The sequence below is a fragment of the Carex rostrata genome, chromosome 8 (assembly GCF_964058835.1).
Source record: "Carex rostrata chromosome 8, lpCarRost1.2, whole genome shotgun sequence".
NCBI lineage: Eukaryota > Viridiplantae > Streptophyta > Magnoliopsida > Poales > Cyperaceae > Carex > Carex rostrata.
Genome location: NC_135925.1, coordinates 5,847,753 through 5,868,467, shown reverse-complemented (window position 1 = coordinate 5,868,467; position 20,715 = coordinate 5,847,753). Strand labels below are relative to the sequence as shown.

The following is a 20,715-nucleotide window of genomic DNA, read 5'->3' as shown; positions in this document are numbered from 1 at the left end:
AGCAAAGTGCACTGCTCACTGCTTACACTCAGCAGTCAACAGTCAACACTGCCATTTTGCATTACTGCCCCCCTGATGCTTTATTCTTTCTGAAATTCACAGCTTGACCACCAGTGAAATCATAAATTTCTGCAAGCAGAACATAACAAGAATCTTTAATTTCGGAGTTTGTGTGTGTCTTTGATGTTATTTTGTGGACCATTGGACAGCAACCTATATTAATTACAAGCGACAAAGCAGTTCAAGCAATTATTTAATCGGGATCTTATTGCCAAAAATAGAGGAATATACTCTTCCCCTAATATTTTACACACACAGAAAACTGGACTAATGTTGTCAAATTTAAAATAAGGATAATACGAGGAATTTTGTCTAAGACTTAATAACATCAACCGCTAGCCATGTTTGTGGTTGATCAAAATAAAAACTACCGCTAGCATTGTTACAAGGTGATATTGTGTTGTATTATTTTAGAGTATATTTGGATGCATTAAGAATAGAGATTATTTAAAAATATGATTATTTGGAATAACAATGTACACATAAATAATATTTTTATTGTTTGAAATAATTAGAACAATTGTTATTATTTATTTCTTGTAAATATTAGAACAACTACTATTCGGAAGTGTAAAAAAAAATAAAATTCCTTCTCAGGTTTTCACAAAACAGTTCCGAAATGATAAAATTGATACCACTTTTGTCATCTTCATGTCGTAATAATTCGTTTGAGACCCACTTGCTTATCTTTCATCTGAATTAGCACCCTGTTAATATTATTCTTTCTTAGTTACAACTATTAACTATTACAAATGTACAATTCAAACAATATTTTTCTAATACAAATAACAATATTTTCACACTAATATTAAAATCACTATTTTTTTTTCTCTATTCTAGCTCACATTCAAATAAAAATATTCCCGACAATTGCTAGCATGCTTGTTAAAATAAAATCTAGCAAATGACATTTCCTTTTTTATCAATTTCTTTGGATAAGGAAAACTATTTAATATTTCTATTACAGAAATTGGTGAACGCAAAACTGTTATTCGAAAATCCGACACAGAGAACTTTTGATTTCTGTAAGTTTATGAAAGTACCCTTTTGCTGTGCTGCATATGCTATGGACTATACATATACCTTATCTTTTGAGATTCATTCACTATTCGATCAAAATCGACTATACCAATCACAATCTAGAAGATTTGTAGCAAGTATGCGTCCCATTAGAAGGGACTACTTCCACATTTATTTAATATTAGATTTTAGGTTTATTATCACTATATCTTTGTTTAACTGCGTAAACGTCGTTAGGTATAGGTCCATCGTCCATGTGTATCATTAATGAGAATTTGTCATTTTTATCTTCTTTTTTCAATTTATATTGCTAAGTTTATCTATCACAATGTTTACATTCATTTATTACTTCATAATGCTTCTTATTGTTCTAATGGTTGATGTACATGGCGCTATCAACTATAATCAATCAATATAATGAACCGTGTGCCAATTAAATGCACAATTAACTCCGAAGAAATTATTGGTGAAAATAGTAAATTGGACCACTTAAATGATATAGCATGATTGGAAGGATATTTATGCAAAATCCTCAAATTATATGCCGAGAGTCCGAGACGTACAAGCCCCAGTCATCCGCTGTTCGCTTCTAAAATCTTCTTTCTGACTCCACTGTACAAGTATACTACTTTCTACTTCCCTTCTTAGATGTCACTCTTCTAAAATAGAACCCCCTAATAATATGACATCTCATCTGTAGGAAGCAACTTGCTTTCTGATAGCAGTACGCTTATTTTTAATAATTCGGGGTACATTGACTTGTTCACTCGCTCTGTGGCTCCCAATTTAAATTTCAAATTTCCCCACCTGATATTCTGTAAAAAACGCCTGCTTTTTAATTTTCATTACATTCCAAAAGGAAAGAAAATCAAGAGCTAAATACGCTCCTTACACTTCGCCTTCGTTTTTGCCTCTTTCCGATTATATACTTCTCTTCTACCTCCGAAAATGCGAAGAAATTATGAAAAATGAATAGATAATCGATAGAGGGGGGAAGAGAGAGCTCTACCTCAGTCGATCTTGTTTGTATTTAGTACGAATATGGGGTGGTTCTTTGATTGCTTTCGGGTTCAAAATGAAGGGAAAGGGAGGAGAAGTCATAGCTTCTCCAGCTCAATTTCGTCCAAAAGCAAGGTACAAGTTGAATTTTAGCTGCTAAGTTTTGCTATTGTTTTTGTTCCAAAAAATTTCGAGTTTGACTTACTTTATCATTGGAAAATTGTAGGTTAACGAGAACTTATTATCAAAAAATCAGATCGCGTCTGCTATATTGCAAAAAAAGAAAGGTGCTATTATCAATATTCCCGAATTTCTTCTTTTTGTTGTAATTCTTCAATGCCTTCCTTTCCCTTTTAGTGATAATGGCTTCTTGTTTACCTTTGTTTAAATTTTCTTAAATAGAAGATACAACCCCCTTTGAGCAAGTCACGATTTTGAAATCCACAAGCAATCATGAACGGAATAGAGAAAACAAGGATCAGGTATTCAGTTACATTTCACACAAGTTGTAGCCTAATACTATGTCAGTTGTACTCCACATGACACTGGAAATGAAGAATCCCTCTTTTCTATATACTAATTTATTTTTGAAGATTGTATCAAAGTACTAATTACTATGTGTAATTGCAGAATTATGAGTGCAAGCCAGCTTCAAAAAACCAGCTGTCCACTGTGTTTCTACGAGAAGGTATCCTAGTTTGCAAATGATATATATTTCAGGATCATCACACCAAATTAAAATATTGTTTTTATTGCGAGATCAACATTATGGACTTGCACAGTATGGTGCTATCAATATTCAGTTTGCATCTCTTTTTGGGATGATTTTGCTTTATCGCACTATCTAAAGTAACTAAGAGTTGATGGGAGGAACCTTAACTATAGATTCCAGCATGGTTCAGGCTGAACAAGCTGCAAAATTGCAGTAATCAATATGCTTTTTTATTTATTTTTTATTTCTAGATTTAGAGGAAGAGGCTCCACTAGAGAAAATTGAAGATGTAAAGCCAATGGAAAACGCCAGGACTGGTATGCCCAAAAGAGAGCACAAGCATGAGGTGTGCCTTCTATATCAGATAACTTGTTCTCAAATGTCTTTTTTCAGATATCATCTAAAACATAAGTCACATGATATGTGTCCTCATTTTGGTTTGAGTCCCCGTAAAGTACACACCAACAAAAAGGTGATCAATGCAAAGGAAATATTAGTTTTTTTGACAATTGCTTTTAACCTACATGTAATGTCAAAAGGTGGCATATCAATTTCAGAAATAAAAACTTGAGCCTTTTTATTGAAACTTTTTATTTATTTTATTGGTCATAAGTTTCTGAGCCTTCCTCATTACCATATTGTTATTTTTCGAGTAATAGTTATAGACTGAACGACCATCTAGTTTGTTAAGTTACATATTCAAATATGAGACCTAACAAAAAACAATTAATTAGTTAATCTATATTTTCAAATATAATAGTCTTAATACAAATATAACTACGTACTTTAATTCTGAAAATTGTCAAAAGACGATCACTTGTAATTAGATGCCTGTAGCAGTCTGTTGTTGTCCTGGTGAATGCATATGGATTAAGTCCTTCGTTTCTTGACTATTTTTTAAAAAAATTTTAAGCTCAAAATCCCATTTTAAGCAGGAAAAGGACAGTCCTCACACCAAAGAAGATACCCCAAAATCTTCAAAATCTACCACTTCATCAACCGATTCAAAACTGACCAACTCATTCATAGACAAGCACATACTTGAAGAAGAGAGCCCCAATTCTATCATAAAAACTCCAGTTCCAAACAATGAAGATACACCAGATTTGCGTAATAGTATTGACTCAGAACTTGCGGCAATGAGCCTTTCTCAGTGGTTAAAGCCCCCAAAACCATTTGACATTTTCTCTACCAAATCTCACTCTGGTAACAGTACGAATCTGGATAGGCCCATTATTGGTTCGGTCGCAACACACTGGAGCGAGGAGTCAGAGACTGTTAGCATACCTCCTCCTAAGGTCTGGGATGGGAAAGGTATACCAAATTCGACAAACAAGTACAAAGAGGTACAGTCCATTTTGGTTTCCCTTTTTTTCTTTGGGTGCAATATTTGTGATTTAAGTGTTTAGTATGTGCAAGGATATATGTGTTTGACAAAAGTACTTGATCAATCAGTCTAGGAATTGATATTCCACCTGATTTACAGTTGCTGCAAGAAAAAAGAAAATAAATTTTGTTTGGCTTTCATGTGTTGATACTGGGGTTCAATTGAGGCTCCAAAATGTTTTTCTGATTGGTACCTTTATCTTATCACCACACTACAAGAATTTATGGAAAAAAGAGTAGTGCTGGCATATTAATCTCAATTAGAGCTTTTGTAATTAGCTAGATTGTGTGCTAGTATTGTAAACTATGTACCACTTAAGTCTACGGAATCGTTACTTGGTCAGTACATATTTTAAGCAGGATCAAAAGGTGAGCTGGCATGCAACGCCATTTGAAGAGAGGCTAGAGAAGGCCTTATCAGAGGAAAAGATCAACTCACGAAGGTTTTTATATTCAAAATCTTGTCTTTTAATTTTTATTTATTACTTCTCAAATAATTTTCCCTTTTTTGTATTATCTTTCCTAGGATATGCTCTACAGGCATCCCACTAGAATTTACTGATGAAGGGGAGGAAAGTGACACCGCTGCATCCTAGAAAGGGAAATTTGATTTACTTGAATTCTGACATGAACCATTATTTTGAAAATGGTTTGACATGCAATAGTTTTGTTATATAGGGGTTTCCTTTTGTACCTAAGAAGCACTAATTGAATCTATTAACTTGGTGCTGTATAAATGTGACTGTGTGGTATGCTTTTTGTCTGGATAATATAGATGTTATCTGGCTTGCAAAAATTTACCTTTCTGCTTGTGTTGTTGTTGTTAAAACTTGCATCTAATGGTCTGCAAGTTTGTCATAGCATTTTTTTGTTCTAATATTATATTATGCCACTTTAGTTAATGGAAAGCAATGAGGGAGGAATTGTATACCTACCTTTTGGTACCACATCATAAAGTGGTTGCACTTGAATTCAGTTGACATTTATTTGCTGTAAATTGTAAGTGAAGAATGTCTGTTGGAAACTGTAGCACTTGCAGCACTTCTTGTTTTTGAAATTTAAAACACAAAATATGTGATTAGGTGGAATTTGAACTCAAGTCTTCACACTCACAATATAGACTAACCTTTAGATCTACCCTTGACACAACCTATAATTGACATTGTCTTGGCGAAGGTTTGCATATTCCATTGAGAATTTGGATCTTGAATTGTTGGCACGTGAAGTGTGATTATAGTATGTTGTGAGAGAAATAAAAGGTAGGCATTAGATCTCCAAAGCAGTGATATATGCAACGTATGTAAAATAGATAATGTTTTATTTATTAGGCATAAAATATATGTACATCTAGACTTGCTCTTCAGTTCAGAGCACTGAGAGCTGGTTTAGTTTTTTTTTTAAAGGCAGCAAATGCTAATTGCTATTGGAAATAACCTTTTTTTTTGTTCTAAACAAGAAACTCAATTTTGTTTAACATAAAATTGCAACATGTGTTTCATGTTGGAAGTTCTAATTCTAGAGTAAAGTTTGTTTTGTATGATTTCAGTTGAGGTTTATTAGTTCCTTTATGTTCCATTTTTGTTTCAATGGTACCTTTACATCAGTTCCTTGCTGATGATTAGAGATCTGTCCAACGATGGAACTGTGCACAAAAAGATTTCAATTTATTGTCTGTGAAGATAAACTTCAGCCCAACGAAATTATTTGTATTTTGATCTTTTTTTTCATATTTCAGCTTGCCATTAATCAATTCTGTAAGTCCATTATTGTTCAACAAAACCTAGTCCAATTGCAGTTATTTTTGTTTTCTATTTTTTTTTTTTTCGAAGTTGCAGACAATCATCTGTTTTCTATTTTGTTAGATGATAAGTGAGCTGTATAGCAGCCTTGTTGAGACAATAAGCAAGGTAATTGTCTGATTGATGGGTTGCTTTAAATTATTTTTTAACTTTATTCAATGAACTTAGATTTAAAGAACAACAAGAAGAATTAGCTTGATATTTCAAAATTATTTTTATGCAATGAACTTAGATTTAAAATGAACATAGATTTAAATGTTGTTAATACATTTTAAATCTAGGTTCATTCAAAATTATTTGTATTGACAAAATCCTTTACAAAACATATTTCTGCCATGGACAACATTTTAGAAACATGCTTGTAACTATTGCTCCAAGTATGTATGGCCAAGCTAACACCCAGGTATAATTTTCAACAGTAAACCTGTACATGCACCAGTGGAACAGAGATTATTGTAAGTATATTGAAAGCACTATCCTGATTAATCTACTGGTAATCATGTGCTCTGATTCATATACTCCATCATTCTCCCAAGCTCGTCCCAGCTTCCGTCTTTATGGTACCACTCATTGACAAGTGGATTAAGACCATTTGGATGGAATGCCGGTGCTGGATTTTGTAATGTTGGATTCATCCACCTTCCCTGGTTCGTTTCATTCATTTCATCAGAATAGTTGTAACTCGACACTTGATGATCTACCAAAACTTGTGCATCAACATAGTTATTGGGGTCTCTTTTGTCAATCATATACCGGTCTCCTCCATCATACTCGAGACTGCTAGTGTTAGAGCTGGAATACTGATCTGTTGGGGTTTTCTTACTCGTGGCTTCTCTGCAATTTTGTGGATATCCTTTGTATGTAGCACTTCTCTTGAAAATTCGACAAATTGTCCAAACCTCCTGAATTAGTAAAATATTAGTTTGATATTACTACCAAATAATGAAGCTCAGAGATATCATGAACTAGTTCTCTACCATTCCTCAACAAAAAAATGTCAACCAAAAGTTTTGATAGAACCAGACAAATATAGAAGTCATCCGAATAAAGTATAAAGACAAATGAAAGACAATGAATTCTCACAGCTTCTTGAGTGGTAGGAGGGACACTATCATCCTTCTTTGAATCCAAAGGAAGGCGATACTCATGCATCATCCAATCGGTTTTCGTCCCCTTGCCAGCAGAACCTTAATAATAAACCAAGGATTTCTTCAGTCCGATACACTCACAGGCAATGGTTATGCTGGATGGATACAAGGGCCGGTCAATACCGGTCGCCTTCCAGAAACCTGAACCCGTCACTCTATTTGGTCTTAATGCTATTTCTGTACTTCCTACATATATATATTGTATGGTGATCCATATTGTCACACCCCAAATCAGGAATTCTGGATTAAGGTGTGATCAACCTCACCTCATGCCTAATTAATCATTAAGTACGCAAGGCTAATCATAAATAATAAATCAAACAGCAGCGGAAGCAAAATAATATAAATATCAAGCATCAGTCACATAGCAAATAAATAAACATACACATACATAATATACAATTCAATCTATCTCGAATCCAAATAACACCATCTATAGAAGGGGATACATGATCTATCGAGCCCGTATATATAACACAGGAAATACGAGACTCGTAAACCTAATCAAAAGCCTAACCCTAACTAGGTCAAGTGGTGTGGCCCTCGGGGACAACTCCTGACATCTTTTGCTGCGGACCGCCAGAACCTGTACCTAAAACCCACGAAACAACTTGTGGGTGAGCGACGAATCGCCCAGTATGTGACCCAGAATTATCCCCTCAGGGATCCTCTACGGTCAAAACACTTTTATTTATAAAATGAATACAATTTTAAAATATGCACATGTGTGATCCTATCTCAATATCTAATAATACTTTTAATTAATGTCATGATGCGATTAATCTATTATGCCAACATGCAAAATAAACCCAAAGTCAAAATATCATAACGGATAATAATCAAATCGAAGTCTAGAACCCCTAGCACTGTGTGCCCAAATATAATAATAATACAGATTAAGTAAATCACCCTGTGCCGTGCCAATAGGATCAAAAGATCCAAATAATATAATCCAAGGACTGTGATCAGAGTGCAATGATACATGTTGCCTAGTGACATCGAGCATTGCCCACTAGCCGATGGTTATACCAAAATCCGGTGTGTCATCTCGCCTAAACGATTCATCCACCAAACATATAAAATAGGAGAAATCATACAATGCAAGTCGTAAAATAAGTCAATCTCATCCCTCATGAGCAAGAGAGAACTCCATTCATCTGGCCGGATTCACGGGATCAACAAGTAGTGCCAGTCTAGAACTGGTGCACTAAAGTGCCACGGCCTCGAACCGTGTAGCGTAATGATAAATAAGTAGTGTCAGCCTCGAACTGGTGCACTAAAGTGCCACGGCCTTGAACCGTGCAACACAACGCCACAGCCTCGAATCGTGTAGCGTAATATCAAGGCTGCCAGTCCAGCTACGCAGCCCTGAAACAATGCCATCGGGGCCTCGAACCACTGATGGGGTAACCCGTCCTAGGCATGTAGCTCCTAATGTAGGTGGGGAAACTCCCGAATCGTTCGTACATCCGGACTCGAACCGGTGCACGTAAAAATGTAAAATGAACGAAAAACATATATAGTTCCAACTAGTACATATAATATAAATCCTAAGGCCATCCGAGAATCAAGTGACGCTCAGCTTAGTGGCTATCGGGCCGTCCCATGCCAAGTGACACAAGACGGAACGAAGTCACTCGGCCCTGCTCAGCTCTCACCAATGCATGCATATGCACGTAAAATAATAATATAGTCTTCTACGAGAAGAATACATCTAATAACCTAATATTCTAATAAGATATATATATTGCCCACAAGATTAGCATTATACTGGCACACTAGCCGATAGTTATATCAAAATCCCGTATATCAACTCGCCTAAACGATTCATCAACCAAACATATAAAATAGGAGAAATCATACAATACAAGTCGTAAAAATAGTCAATCTCATCCCTCATGAGTATGAGAGAACTCCATTCATCCGGCCGGATTCACGGGATCAGTAAGTAGTGCCAACCTCGAACTGGTGCACTAAAGTGCCACGGCCTCGAACAGTGCAACACAACGCTACGACCTCGAACCGTGCAACACAACGCTACGGCCTCGAACCGTGTAGCGTAATATCAAGGCTGTCAGTCCAGCTGCGCAGCCCTGAAACAATGCCATAGGGACCTGATAAGCCAAAATTATATATGTTGAAACCTAGGGTTGGGTATGAAAAATAAGCCGAGTTTTGATTAGATTAGGTTTAATTAGGTTAGAAATGTCCAAAAGTTCAAGTTACTGCCCTAGTTATGTTTGTTCTACAGGTAATCAAGTTTTTGGAGCTTAACGAAGCAAAACGGGCGAGTTAGCACGAAGAATGGAGCTTCTACCACAGCCATTACGGCCCGGAAGAGACCCATTGCGGACCGCAACCAAGAAGCCAGAACCAAGAACTCCACCAGACAATTTCAGCACATGCATTGCGGCCCGTAATGGGGTGGTTGCGGCCCGCAATGACCTTCAGAATTCTTCGCTGCAGATTGTTAACTTCCACCATGCATTGCGGCCCGCAATTAGGTCGGTTCAGAGCCTGAATTTGTTATTTTTGGTTGGTTATTTCTGGGTTTTTGAGTGGGGTATAAATAGGAACCTGTAGAACAGATGGAGGACGTTTTTAGAGAGTTAATTTCTGATTTTGAACAAGGAAGAGCAAGGAAAAGCTAGAAGAGAGAAGAAGGAAGAAGAGATCATCATTGATCAACCAGTTTTATTATTTTCTTTCCTTTGGAACTCTTTTATTCTTTTGATTTGATTTGTATCTTAGCCATGATTGGCTAAGGGCTTTTCTAGGGTTGATTAGGGCTGTACTTGAAACTTTTGTTATGATTTAGTTGGTTTTATTTTATATATTCTTGTTCTTTGTTATGATCTATTCTTTATTTTAATTGATTGTGAAGACTTAATCGAAATCACATGAAACCCTAGGATTTGCAATTGAGAAATTGAATATTAGGTCCAGACCATAAGGAATATGGTATTTGATAGGCTAGGTACCGAAAGGTGATGCTTGTCTTATACGGGCTTTACCTAATAGTTTAGAAAATTGTGCCAAGTACCGAGAGGTGAAAGATAGTTTTCTAGATTAATTGGGACAGTAAGAACTTAATGACTTTAGATTAGAGTAGCCAAGTACTGAGAGGTGACGTTTATTCTAATTTAAAGATGGTATTAATATAGAAATATCACTTTGTACCTACAACACCAAACTGTGCCTTCATAAACATAAGAACATAAATTTATAAACCAATTAGTCGTGACATTAGTGGATAGAAACCCTAAAAAACCCTAATTTCTCATACTTGATAAAAATCAGATTTTGCTTTAAAGACTTAGTTTAATTCAACTTAATCACAATCAAACCAACCTTTGAACAAACAAATTCCTTTTTACTTTCTTTTACTAAATTAAATTGTTAGGTTAGATTTTGATATTCCAACTTGTCCCTGTGGAGACGATCCCTAAGTACTACTTGACAAGGCTGTACACTTGCAGCCGAATTGAGTATCAACTAGGATTTATTACTTGTATTGTAATAATTCACATCAAGTTTTTGGCGTCGTTGCCGGGGACAACGGTGAATATTATTTCAAACCTAAGTAATTTAGTTAGTAATTGTTTTTAATTTTCTTTTGTTTTCTTTCTCTCTCATTTTTAGGTTGAAATCTAGCAGAGGAACCTCCAACCCCGAATGTCACAGATTTGGTTGAGTGGTTTTCCAGGCGAGGATCAACCCATCTCTTCTACCAGAGAAGGAACAAACACCCAACAAGGGGACCTTTCTTGCATTTAAATCCACGCCAGTTAGACATGTCGATCGGAAATGAAGATATTCGATTTGAAAATCTTCAGAGGGAAAGGGATAGGATGGCCAATGAGCTTCAATGTCTGCGGGCAGTCGCTCTCGAAAGAGAAAACAATGAAGTAGCCGATGCCAACCGCCCTTTGAGAGACTTTACGGCACCTAGGGCTGAGGAAATCCACCTTGGCTATATGGCACCTACTATCAATGCTGAAGAATACCAAATTTCGCCTGCATGGGTTAGCATGGTGCAGCGTAACTTGTTCCACGGTCTGCCTCACGAAGATGCCACGCAACACTTAGCCAATTTTGAAGAAATCTGCAGCACAATTAAGGTACAAACTGTTTCTCCTGAAGATCTGAAAGTTATGGCTTTCACTTTTTCTCTTGCAGATAAGGCTAAAGGTTGGATAAGGGGACAACGGCCCGAGAACATGAATACTTGGCCTAAGGTGGCGAATGCTTTCCTCAACAAGTTCTTTCCACCATCCAAAACAAACTCCTTGCGCCATCAAATCCACAATTTCCGACAGAAAGGAGATGAAACCATGAGCGAGGCGTGGGAGAGGTTTCAAGAACTGCAGAGGTGTTGTCCCCATCATGGTATAGAAGGGTGAAATTTATTGCAAATCTTCTACAACAGCCTCATGCCACACGACAAAGGTATGTTGGATGCAGCCGCTGGAGGTAGTCTCATGAACAAAAGGGCTGTGGACGGATACAAGTTGGTGGATGACATGGCTCTCAACCAAAGCCAATGGCATAACCCTAGGGAGACACCGGTGATCCTGCAGCGGGGAATGAAGGAGGTGAGTTCGAACCCAAACTTGGCTGCATAAATTGCCGCATTGAATCGCAAAATTGAGTAAATGAGCGTAAATTCGGTAAACAATTCTTCTCCTCTCCCTTGTTCAATTTGTGGTGGTACCGACCATTTAGCAATTAATTGTGGTGTAAGTAATGAGATTAGTTATGAGGAAGTTAATGCAATTAACCAAGGCAATTTCAAACCAAATAATAATCCTTACTCCAACACTTACAACCCCGGTTGGAGAAATCACCCAAACTTTGCGTGGAGACAAAATGACCAAAATACCCAAGGTAACTCAAACTTTAATAGACCAAATCAAGGTTATGGTAACCAAGGGTATAGTTCTAATGCACAATCAAAATCCAATCTTGAATTGATGATGGAAGCATTCATGACAAGTCAAAACCAAAAGTTTGATGAATTGACCAAAAAGGTAGACATGTTGGCAACCCAAAATAAAATGCTTGAAAACCAAGTTGCACAACAAGCTACGCAATTCTCTCGCCAACCGGGCACCCTTCCACCAAAACCTGAGAACAATCCCAGGGATGTCAAGGCGGTTAGGCACATGCTTCGCAGCGGTACGCAATATGAAGATCCACCTATGCCGACGGATGACTATGTGCAGCCACAGGGTGAAGAGACACGAAGCAGTGATGAGCATATCTCCACACATGAGGATTCCGCCCCAAAGAAAGCTACACCAATTGTACCAAGCGACCCTACCATACAAGCAAATCCATCTCAAGATGAGCCGCCAAAGGTAAGTGCACAGGTACCTCTTTACATCCATCCTCATAAATTCGCACCTTTTCCTGGTAGGCTTAAGAATGAGAGAACTAACAGACAATTTGCTAAATTCCTTGAACTGTTGAAACAATTGCATGTAAACCTACCATTAACTGAGGTAATGACCCAAATGCCGGTTTACACCAAATTTTTCAAGGACATTCTTTCAAATAGGCGTAAGCTTGAGGAAGTACAAATGGTATCCTTAGACTCAAACGGTAGTGCCATGGTAATGAATGAATTGCCCAAAAAGTTGGATGATCCGGGTAAATTTTCCATACCATGTTCTATAGGGAATGTCCAATTTAAATGTGCACTCTGTGATCTAGGGGCAAGTGTAAGTCTCATGCCAAAGTCGGTCTATGATAGGTTAGGTGTTGGGGAACTTAAGCCAACCAGAATATCCCTCAAATTGGCAGACCAATCGGTTAAGTTACCTCTAGGAGTGGTAGAGGACTTGCCAATTCAAATTGGTAAATTCTTTGTCCCAATAGATTTTGTTGTTGTTGACATGGATGAGGACACTCATACACCACTCTTGTTAGGTAGACCATTTCTCAATACGGCTAAAGCTGTGATTTATGTTCATGATGAAATTATAACAATGAACATTGGTGAAGAAAAATTGACATTCGATATCAAAAGATCCATGAGATACCCATATAATGATCAAAGTGTCTTTAGTGTTGAGATTCTTGACAGGTTGATAGATGAAGAGCTCATAAACAACTTGGAGAAGGGCTCCTTTGAGTATTGGATGGATCAGGAGTGCGAAAAAGCCAACAAAACGAATTCTGCAGACCCCATTGCGGCCCGCAATGAATATTATTGCGGTCCGCAGTACCTACAGACAAAACCACAGAAGAACCTGCAGAAACCAGAACCCATTGCGGCCCGCAATGAACCCTTCCCAGATGACTTAATCCCCGTTCTGAGTCCAATTTTTCAGGTTTCAACAGCTGAGATACTTCCAAACTTTGCCGAAACCTCAGAGGATGCACCCAAAGTAGAACTAAAGCCATTACCCTCGACCTTACGCTACGAATACCTTGGCCCGAACCAAACCTACCCTGTTATTGTTAATGCATCCCTGAACCAAGACCAAACCGACCAACTCTTGACAATTTTGAGGAAGCACAAGAAGGCCATTGGTTACACCATCGATGACCTCAAAGGAATAAACCCTTCCATCTGCATGCACCGCATTCTCATGGAGGAAGGACACAAGCCAACCATTGAAGGGCAGCGAAGATTGAATCCGAACTTTAGTGAGGTGGTACGAAAGGAGATCCAAAAGCTTCTTGACGCAGGTATCATCTATTCAATCTCTGATAGCAAATGGGTGAGCCCAATCCATGTGGTGCCAAAGAAGGGAGGAACAACAGTGATAAAAGGGGAGAATGGCGAGCCAATTTCAACACGACTCGTGACGGGATGGGGCATGTGCATAGACTATCGAAAGCTCAATACCGGCACGCGCAATGATCACTTTCCTCTCCCGTTCATTGATCAAATGCTTGAACGGCTAGCTAAGCACTCTTTCTTTTGTTATCTAGATGGTTACAGTGGTTTCTTTCAAATACCAATACATCCTGATGACCAAGAAAAGACCACTTTTACTTGTTCATATGGTACCTTTGCATATCGCAGGATGCCCTTCGGGTTGTGTAATGCCCCTGCCACTTTTCAAAGGGCAATGATGGGAATATTTTCAGACCTGATTGAAAAATCCATGGAAGTCTTTATGGATGACTTTTCAGTTTATGGTACAACCTTTAATGATTGTTTGACCAACCTGACCAAAGTCTTGCAACGATGTGAAGAGGTTAGTCTTGTTTTGAATTGGGAAAAATGTCATTTTATGGTACAAGAGGGTGTTGTATTAGGCCATGTTGTTTCTGAAAAAGGTTTAGAAGTTGACCGTGCCAAAGTAGAGGTAATTGAAAAGTTACCTCCACCTATTAATGTGAAGGGTGTTAGAAGCATTTTGGGGCATGCAGATTTTTATCGAAGGTTCATTAAAGATTTTTTCAAAAATTGCCAAACCTTTAACTAATCTATTGGTTAAGGATGCCCCTTTTGATTTTAATGCGGATTGTCTAGATGCTTTTAATAGGTTGAAAGAAGCTTTGATTTCAGCACCTATCTTGCAACCCCCGAATTGGAGTGAGCCATTTGAAATTATGTGTGACGCGAGCGATTATGCTGTTGGAGCAGTTTTGGGGCAGCGAGTCGACAAGAAGCCGTATGCAATCTACTACTCAAGCAAGGTGCTAGATGAGGCCCAAGTCAATTACACCACAACCGAAAAGGAGTTGCTTGCGGTGGTCTTTGCCATCAACAAGTTCCGCCCTTACTTGGTGGGTTCTAAGGTCATTATCTACACTGATCACGCGGCAGTCCGTTACCTCCTTACCAAAAAAGATGCAAAACCGTGCCTCATCCGATGGATCCTCCTCCTTCAAGAGTTTGACCTTGAGATAAGGGACAAGAAGGGCACCGAAAACCTAGTAGCTGATCACCTTTCACGCATTGTGGCTGAACCTTCAAGCCAAGAAGTGCCGATAGATGACTCTTTTGTTGATGAACAACTCTATCAAGTCAACAGAGTCGAATACCCTTGGTTTGCTGATATCGCCAACTTTCTTGCATGCGGAGTTCTACCACCCTACCTCACATACCAACAACGGAAGAAATTCTATGCGGATACCAAGCATTATTTCTGGGATGACCCATATCTTTTCAAGCTTGGTGTTGATGGGATTCACAGGCGTTGCATTCCACAAGATGAGGTTCAATCAATTCTCTACCATTGTCATTCATCACCATACGGAGGACATGCTTCAACCAACAAGACCGCTGCTAAAGTCCTGCAAGCCGGTTTCTTTTGGCCAACCCTTTTTAAAGATACAAGGCAATTTGTTGTCTCTTGTGACAAGTGCCAAAGGTTGGGAAGCATCACTAGGAGAAATGAGATGCCTCAGCAAGGTATTCTAGAAGTCGAATTATTTGATGTATGGGGCATTTGACTTTATGGGACCCTTCCCGAGCTCATGCAACAACAAGTACATCCTGGTAGCAGTGGATTATGTCTCCAAATGGGTAGAAGCGATACCAAGCCCAGAAGCTGACTCCAAAGCCGTCAAACGCCTTTTTCAAAAGGTAATTTTTCCAAGATTTGGTGTTCCGAGGGTGGTGATTAGCGATGGAGGCTCTCACTTCATAAACCGCTCTTTTAAAAGCTTAATGGAGAAGTATGGTGTCAAACACAAGGTGGCCACTCCATACCATCCACAAACAAGTGGCCAAGTGGAAGTGTCAAACCGTGAGATCAAGCACATCCTCCAAACCGCTGTAGGCTTGACCCGAAAAGACTGGAGGTTGAGACTAGATGACGCACTTTGGGCATACTGCACGGCCTACAAAACACCAATTGGCATGACCCCTTTCAAGCTTGTCTATGGCAAGCCATGCCATTTGCCGGTTGAATTGGAGCATAGGGCATTTTAGGCTATCAAGTCTCTTAACTTCGACATGCAAAAAGCCGGACGAAAGCGCATCCTCGACTTGCATGAACTTGAGGAGATCCGTCTCAGCGCGTATGAGAATGCCAAAATTTATAAGGAGAGGACGAAACAATGGCATGACAAGCACATCATACGAAGGGAGTTTAACATTGGTGATTATGTTTTATTGTTCAATTCACGTTTTAAACTCATTGCAGGAAAACTCAAGTCCAAGTGGAGTGGCCCGTTTCAGGTGAAACGCGTGTTTGAACATGGGGCGGTAGAGATTTGGAGCGAGCGAACTGGTGCATTTAAAGTAAATGGGTAGCGACTCAAGGTGTACAATTATGGAGAACCGGTTGAAGGGAAGATTAACATCTCCCTTACTGATGCACAAACGAACTAGAAGAGGAGAATGGTCAAGCTCGAGACGATAAACAAGCGCTTCTTGGGAGGCAACCCAAGCAATTTACTTTTCTGCACATTTAAATTTCGTACTTTAATTTTAATTGCATTTAGATAGGTTAGTTTAGGCAGTTTAGAGAAAAATCCAGGCATATTACGGGCCGCAACTAAACCAATTATGGTCCGCAATAAGTCAGAAAAAAAGGTTGCGGTCCGCAATGAGATCATTTCGGGCCGCAATGGACCCAGATCATTTACTTAATCGAATTTTTTTTAATTTTTACAGGATCATTGCGGCCCGTAATCAACCTTATTGCGGTCCGCAATAGGGTTCCAACAGGTGACAAATACAATAAAAGGGAGGGCCTCTTTGCAAAATCTCTCTCTCCCTCTCCGCTTTCTCTCTCTCTTTCCCTGCCGACTCTCCCTCACTTCCTCTTTCTCTATCTCTCAATCTCTCTCTCTACTTCTCTATCTCTCTTTTTCCATCTCAATCCCTCATCTCTCTCTCAATTTCTTTTTACTTTTTCTTTTTCTTTTCCTTTTCCTTTTCTTTCTCAATCTCTCTCAATTTCTCTTTTTCTTTTTCTTTCTTTTTCTTTTCTTTTTCCTCTTTTCTTTTCCTTTTCTCAAACCAGATCCAAACAGACGGTTCCACCGCACTCCTTGCGGCCCGCAGCAAACCTTCTTGCGGCCCGCAACACTCCACCTGAGACGCATCCGCAGCCACCCTTCCACTGCACCTCTTGCGGACCGTGACCAAACCTCCTGCGGCCCGCAACCAAGCACCCAGAACTGATTTTCCTACTCCATTGCGGCCCGTAATAGCTCCTCTTCCGGCCCGCAACCAAGTACACAGAAAGGCATTCTGCACTGATTTTGCTGGAATTTAAGCATTCGACTCGGAGTTGGACTTCTCGGCTACATCTCCACTTCAAATTGGTTTGATTGCACGCATTCGGTTGTATTTCTAACTCTTTTTAATTACAATTAAATCAATTAAGGTAATCGAATTGTGAATTGTGCATGAATTGAGTAGTATGGTTGCTTGAGTTGCAAATTGTTGATTGTGCTTGAATTAAACCAATCTTTGGGTGGTACTTGCCTTTACCAAACTGAACCATACCAATCATGCCACCAAAGACTAGGGGAAAGGGTAAGGAATTTGCAACTGAGGATTTCTTACCCACAAAGCGTTCCAAATAGTATAGGGGAGGAGCTGGTACAACTAGTGGTCCTCAGGACACTGAAATGTCTGACCAGCCCGACTGGACCACTCTACCTGAAAAACAGTGGCCTGAGAACAACCTCACTGATTTTGGTCTTAAGTTTAGGAATGAGAGGGAACGAGAGACCTTTCAGTCTCTTAAGTCCAAGAGAGTTGTGCAGCCCAAATACATCCATATACCTACACTGCAGTCCTTAGGTATTTTGGATGAGGTCCAGTCTCTGATGTCTTCCCTGGGTATTTGGGGATATTGCACTATATCCATGCCAACTTATCGTACTTTGACCTATGAGTTTTTGTCTACTCTAGAGATGGAGGATGAGCATCTGGCGACATACTACATGGACGGTGAGAAGTACTCCATCACCATGGATGAGGTCAACCGTATCATGGGGTTCCCCAACAGACCCGAGGCAGTGGAGGCCCCTGCATGGAATGAGACCACTAATTTCTACGACTTCTCTTGCCAATTGATTGGTGGCCCTAGGAGGACCTACAAGGTTAGTCAGATCAGCCATCCCGTCTTCCGCTACATCCAGCGTGCTCTCGCCTTCACTATCTTTGCACGCGGTGAGACGGTGGGTACTATGGGCGAGAGTGAGATCTTCTTCATGTATGCCATGCTCAATGCCCAAACCAGACCTGAAATTCTTCCAAATGTCGGTGTCTTCATGTTTGAACATATCTTGGGCGTGCGAGACAATGTCAGTCAGGGTGGTATGATATCTATTGGTGAATTTGTGACCCGGCTTGCCATCTACCACCGTGTGCTTCCTGTAGAGGGTCCTATCTATCGAGTTCTTGCCACGCGTCTCCAGAAGCAAACTGAGTTCATTGATATGACATACCTGCAGACGGCCGGTATGTTTTCTAGGGTTGGCGATTCGTATTTCTTCCTCTCTCGTGGTGGCCAGCAGATTCCTCTACCCCTGCCACTTCCGATCAATCGGGCAGATCCTACCACTTGGATTCTGCCCCTCAATGTGGGTCCACCATTGCAGCCTCAGCATCAGCCAGGAGCCGAGCCAGCCGCACATCCACCTATTGATCCATTTGGGGGGCCTCTTCCAGATCAGCACCATGCTCCGCCTCCACCTTATTGGGCTCCCGGTCCCGGTCAGCCGACCCCGCAGCAGATGTTCGAGCTGATGCAAACAATGAACACCAACATCACCAATCTGGCGACTCAGAGTGCTACACAGTATACGGAGCTGCGTGATTATGTCAATGAGCGGTTCATTGCTTTCGATCGACAAATTGCAGACCTCCGCACATACATTGGTGAACAGGGTGGCCAGAGTCAGACCTACATGGCAGACCAGTTCGGCACATTTCACTCTGACATGACTCAGCTCAGCACACAGATGGGGCGCATGCAGGTTCAGTACTCAGATCTTGCAGGTGATATTGATGAGATGGCAGATCAGCAGCATGGCACTTACCACCAGACTGACCGCATCTATACACACATGTCAAGCTCTGGATTTGTCTCAGCTGACCCAATACCGAGGCGCCGGCGACAGAGGCGCACACCACCTCAGCAGAGTGGCACACCACCTCAGTAGAGCGATGCACCTCCTCAGTAGCTTACTCTGTGAGTTTTCTTATTCCTATTTTTTCCTTTCTTGAGTTTGTTTGTGGCACTGGGACGATGCCAATGGATAGGCTTGGGGGGGAATTCTTAGGAATTGTATCCAATTTGTATCTTTGTTTACTTGTTTTTGTTTTTAGTGAGTTTTGTGCACTTTAGGGGAAAACAATACAAATTGAGGGCATATTTCAAAAATTTTTGTTTGGTGATTTCAATGATATAACCTCATGACATAGGAAAGGGTAATAATTGGTGAATTATGATACCTTGGTACCGGTGGTCTTTTATTAAGAACTCATTCTACATGTTGGAAATCAAGTCTCAGATGCGCAAGGCCAAGAGTTTCCGAAAGGCTTGGTGCCCGTAGGAGACTTTGCGCGAGGCTCAGAAATCCTTTTCTAAACCGGACTTAATTGAACAAAGGTGTAGGCTGAAAAAGTGAGATATGTAGGATTGAAGTCCTTAGGACAAATACATCTGCATATATAAAAAAGAAAAGAAAAGGAAAAGAGTGAAGAATAGAAAAAGAAACAAAAACGAAATTAAAAAAAAATAGGAAAATGAGCGAGCCAAAAACAGACAGATGCACAAGTAAAAAAAGTCAAAGCATCAGGCACAGTCTACACCCTTAACTAAAATTTCTTTTTCAAAGAATTTTCTGGAATTGGTTGTCACTTGTAGAATTGGGGGAAAAAATACAAGGTTCACTAACTATGAGGTGTTATTTGGGTATAAATTTGCTTAATTAAAACCAAAACTTGTGTTTGTGAGGTGAAGAAGATCATTTGAAATAAATCCGAATAAATGTTTTACCTATGCTTTAAATTGAATTGTTTACACCCTAATTTGCCTTGACTGACAAATTTTTAGTTTTAGTTCTTGTTAGGATAGTTTAGATAACTTGGTTTAAAAGACATGACCAGCCCTGGGGATATCTGTGAATGTTTAGACTTGCTTGGGACAAGCAAGAACTAGGCTTGGGGGAATTTGATAAGCCAAAATTATATATGTTGAAACCTAGGGTTGGGTATGAAAAATAAGCTGAGTTTTGATTAGATTAGGTTTAATTAGGTTAGAAATGTCCAAAAGTTCAAGTTACTGCCCTAGTTATGTTTGTTCTACAGGTAATCAAGTTTTTGGAGCTTAACGAAGCAAAACGGGCGAGTTAGCACGAAGAATGGAGCTTCTACCACAGCCATTGCGGCCCGGAAGAGACCCATTGTGGACCGCAACCAAGAAGCCAGAACCAAGAACTCCACCAGACAATTTCAGCACATGCATTGCGGCCCGTAATGGGGTGGTTGCGGCCCGCAATGACCTTCAGAATTCTTCGCTGCAGATTGTTAACTTCCACCATGCATTGCGGCCCGCAATTAGGTCGGTTCAGAGCCCGAATTTGTTATTTTTGGTTGGCTATTTTAATAATATATTGTCTTCTACGAGAAGACGACAACTAATAACCTAATATTCTAATA

General features: G+C 39.6%; 2 protein-coding genes, 1 long non-coding RNA gene, 1 other non-coding gene and 1 pseudogene across 6 annotated transcripts; 3 read left to right on the top strand and 2 right to left on the bottom strand.

Moving 5' to 3' along the window:
- The first annotated feature begins 1,904 nt into the window (after window positions 1–1,904).
- Window positions 1,905–4,947, top strand: LOC144558268 (uncharacterized). 3 transcript variants are annotated; one of them, XM_078307078.1, is made up of 8 exons: window positions 1,905–2,214; window positions 2,306–2,366; window positions 2,482–2,561; window positions 2,710–2,767; window positions 3,043–3,137; window positions 3,727–4,137; window positions 4,547–4,620; window positions 4,704–4,947. In XM_078307078.1, the coding sequence occupies exons 1-8, from the start codon at window positions 2,122–2,124 to the stop codon at window positions 4,771–4,773; spliced, it is 942 nt and encodes a 313-aa protein (XP_078163204.1). In that variant the 5' UTR covers window positions 1,905–2,121; the 3' UTR covers window positions 4,774–4,947. The 3 variants fall into 3 exon arrangements, with proteins under 3 accessions (XP_078163204.1, XP_078163203.1, XP_078163202.1); XM_078307077.1 differs by having other exon boundaries at window positions 1,906–2,214; window positions 2,485–2,561; window positions 4,538–4,620; XM_078307076.1 differs by having other exon boundaries at window positions 1,907–2,214; window positions 4,538–4,620.
- A 1,883-nt stretch (window positions 4,948–6,830) lies between these two features.
- On the bottom strand, window positions 6,831–7,306 carry LOC144558410 (uncharacterized). Its single transcript, XR_013512894.1, has 2 exons — window positions 7,060–7,306; window positions 6,831–6,878 (listed from the first exon to the last, which is right to left on the bottom strand). It is a non-coding gene; the product is annotated as an uncharacterized LOC144558410 (long non-coding RNA).
- Window positions 7,307–10,918: 3,612 nt separating this feature from the next.
- On the top strand, window positions 10,919–11,749 carry LOC144558051 (uncharacterized). Its single transcript, XM_078306757.1, has 3 exons — window positions 10,919–11,245; window positions 11,444–11,496; window positions 11,554–11,749. The coding sequence occupies exons 1-3, from the start codon at window positions 10,919–10,921 to the stop codon at window positions 11,747–11,749; spliced, it is 576 nt and encodes a 191-aa protein (XP_078162883.1).
- On the bottom strand, window positions 11,407–11,517 carry LOC144558872 (small nucleolar RNA R71). The gene has a single exon (XR_013513029.1). It is a non-coding gene; the product is annotated as a small nucleolar RNA R71 (small nucleolar RNA).
- Window positions 11,750–11,779: 30 nt separating the features above from the next.
- On the top strand, window positions 11,780–16,521 carry LOC144558050 (uncharacterized; annotated as a pseudogene).
- Window positions 16,522–20,715: the final 4,194 nt, after the last annotated feature.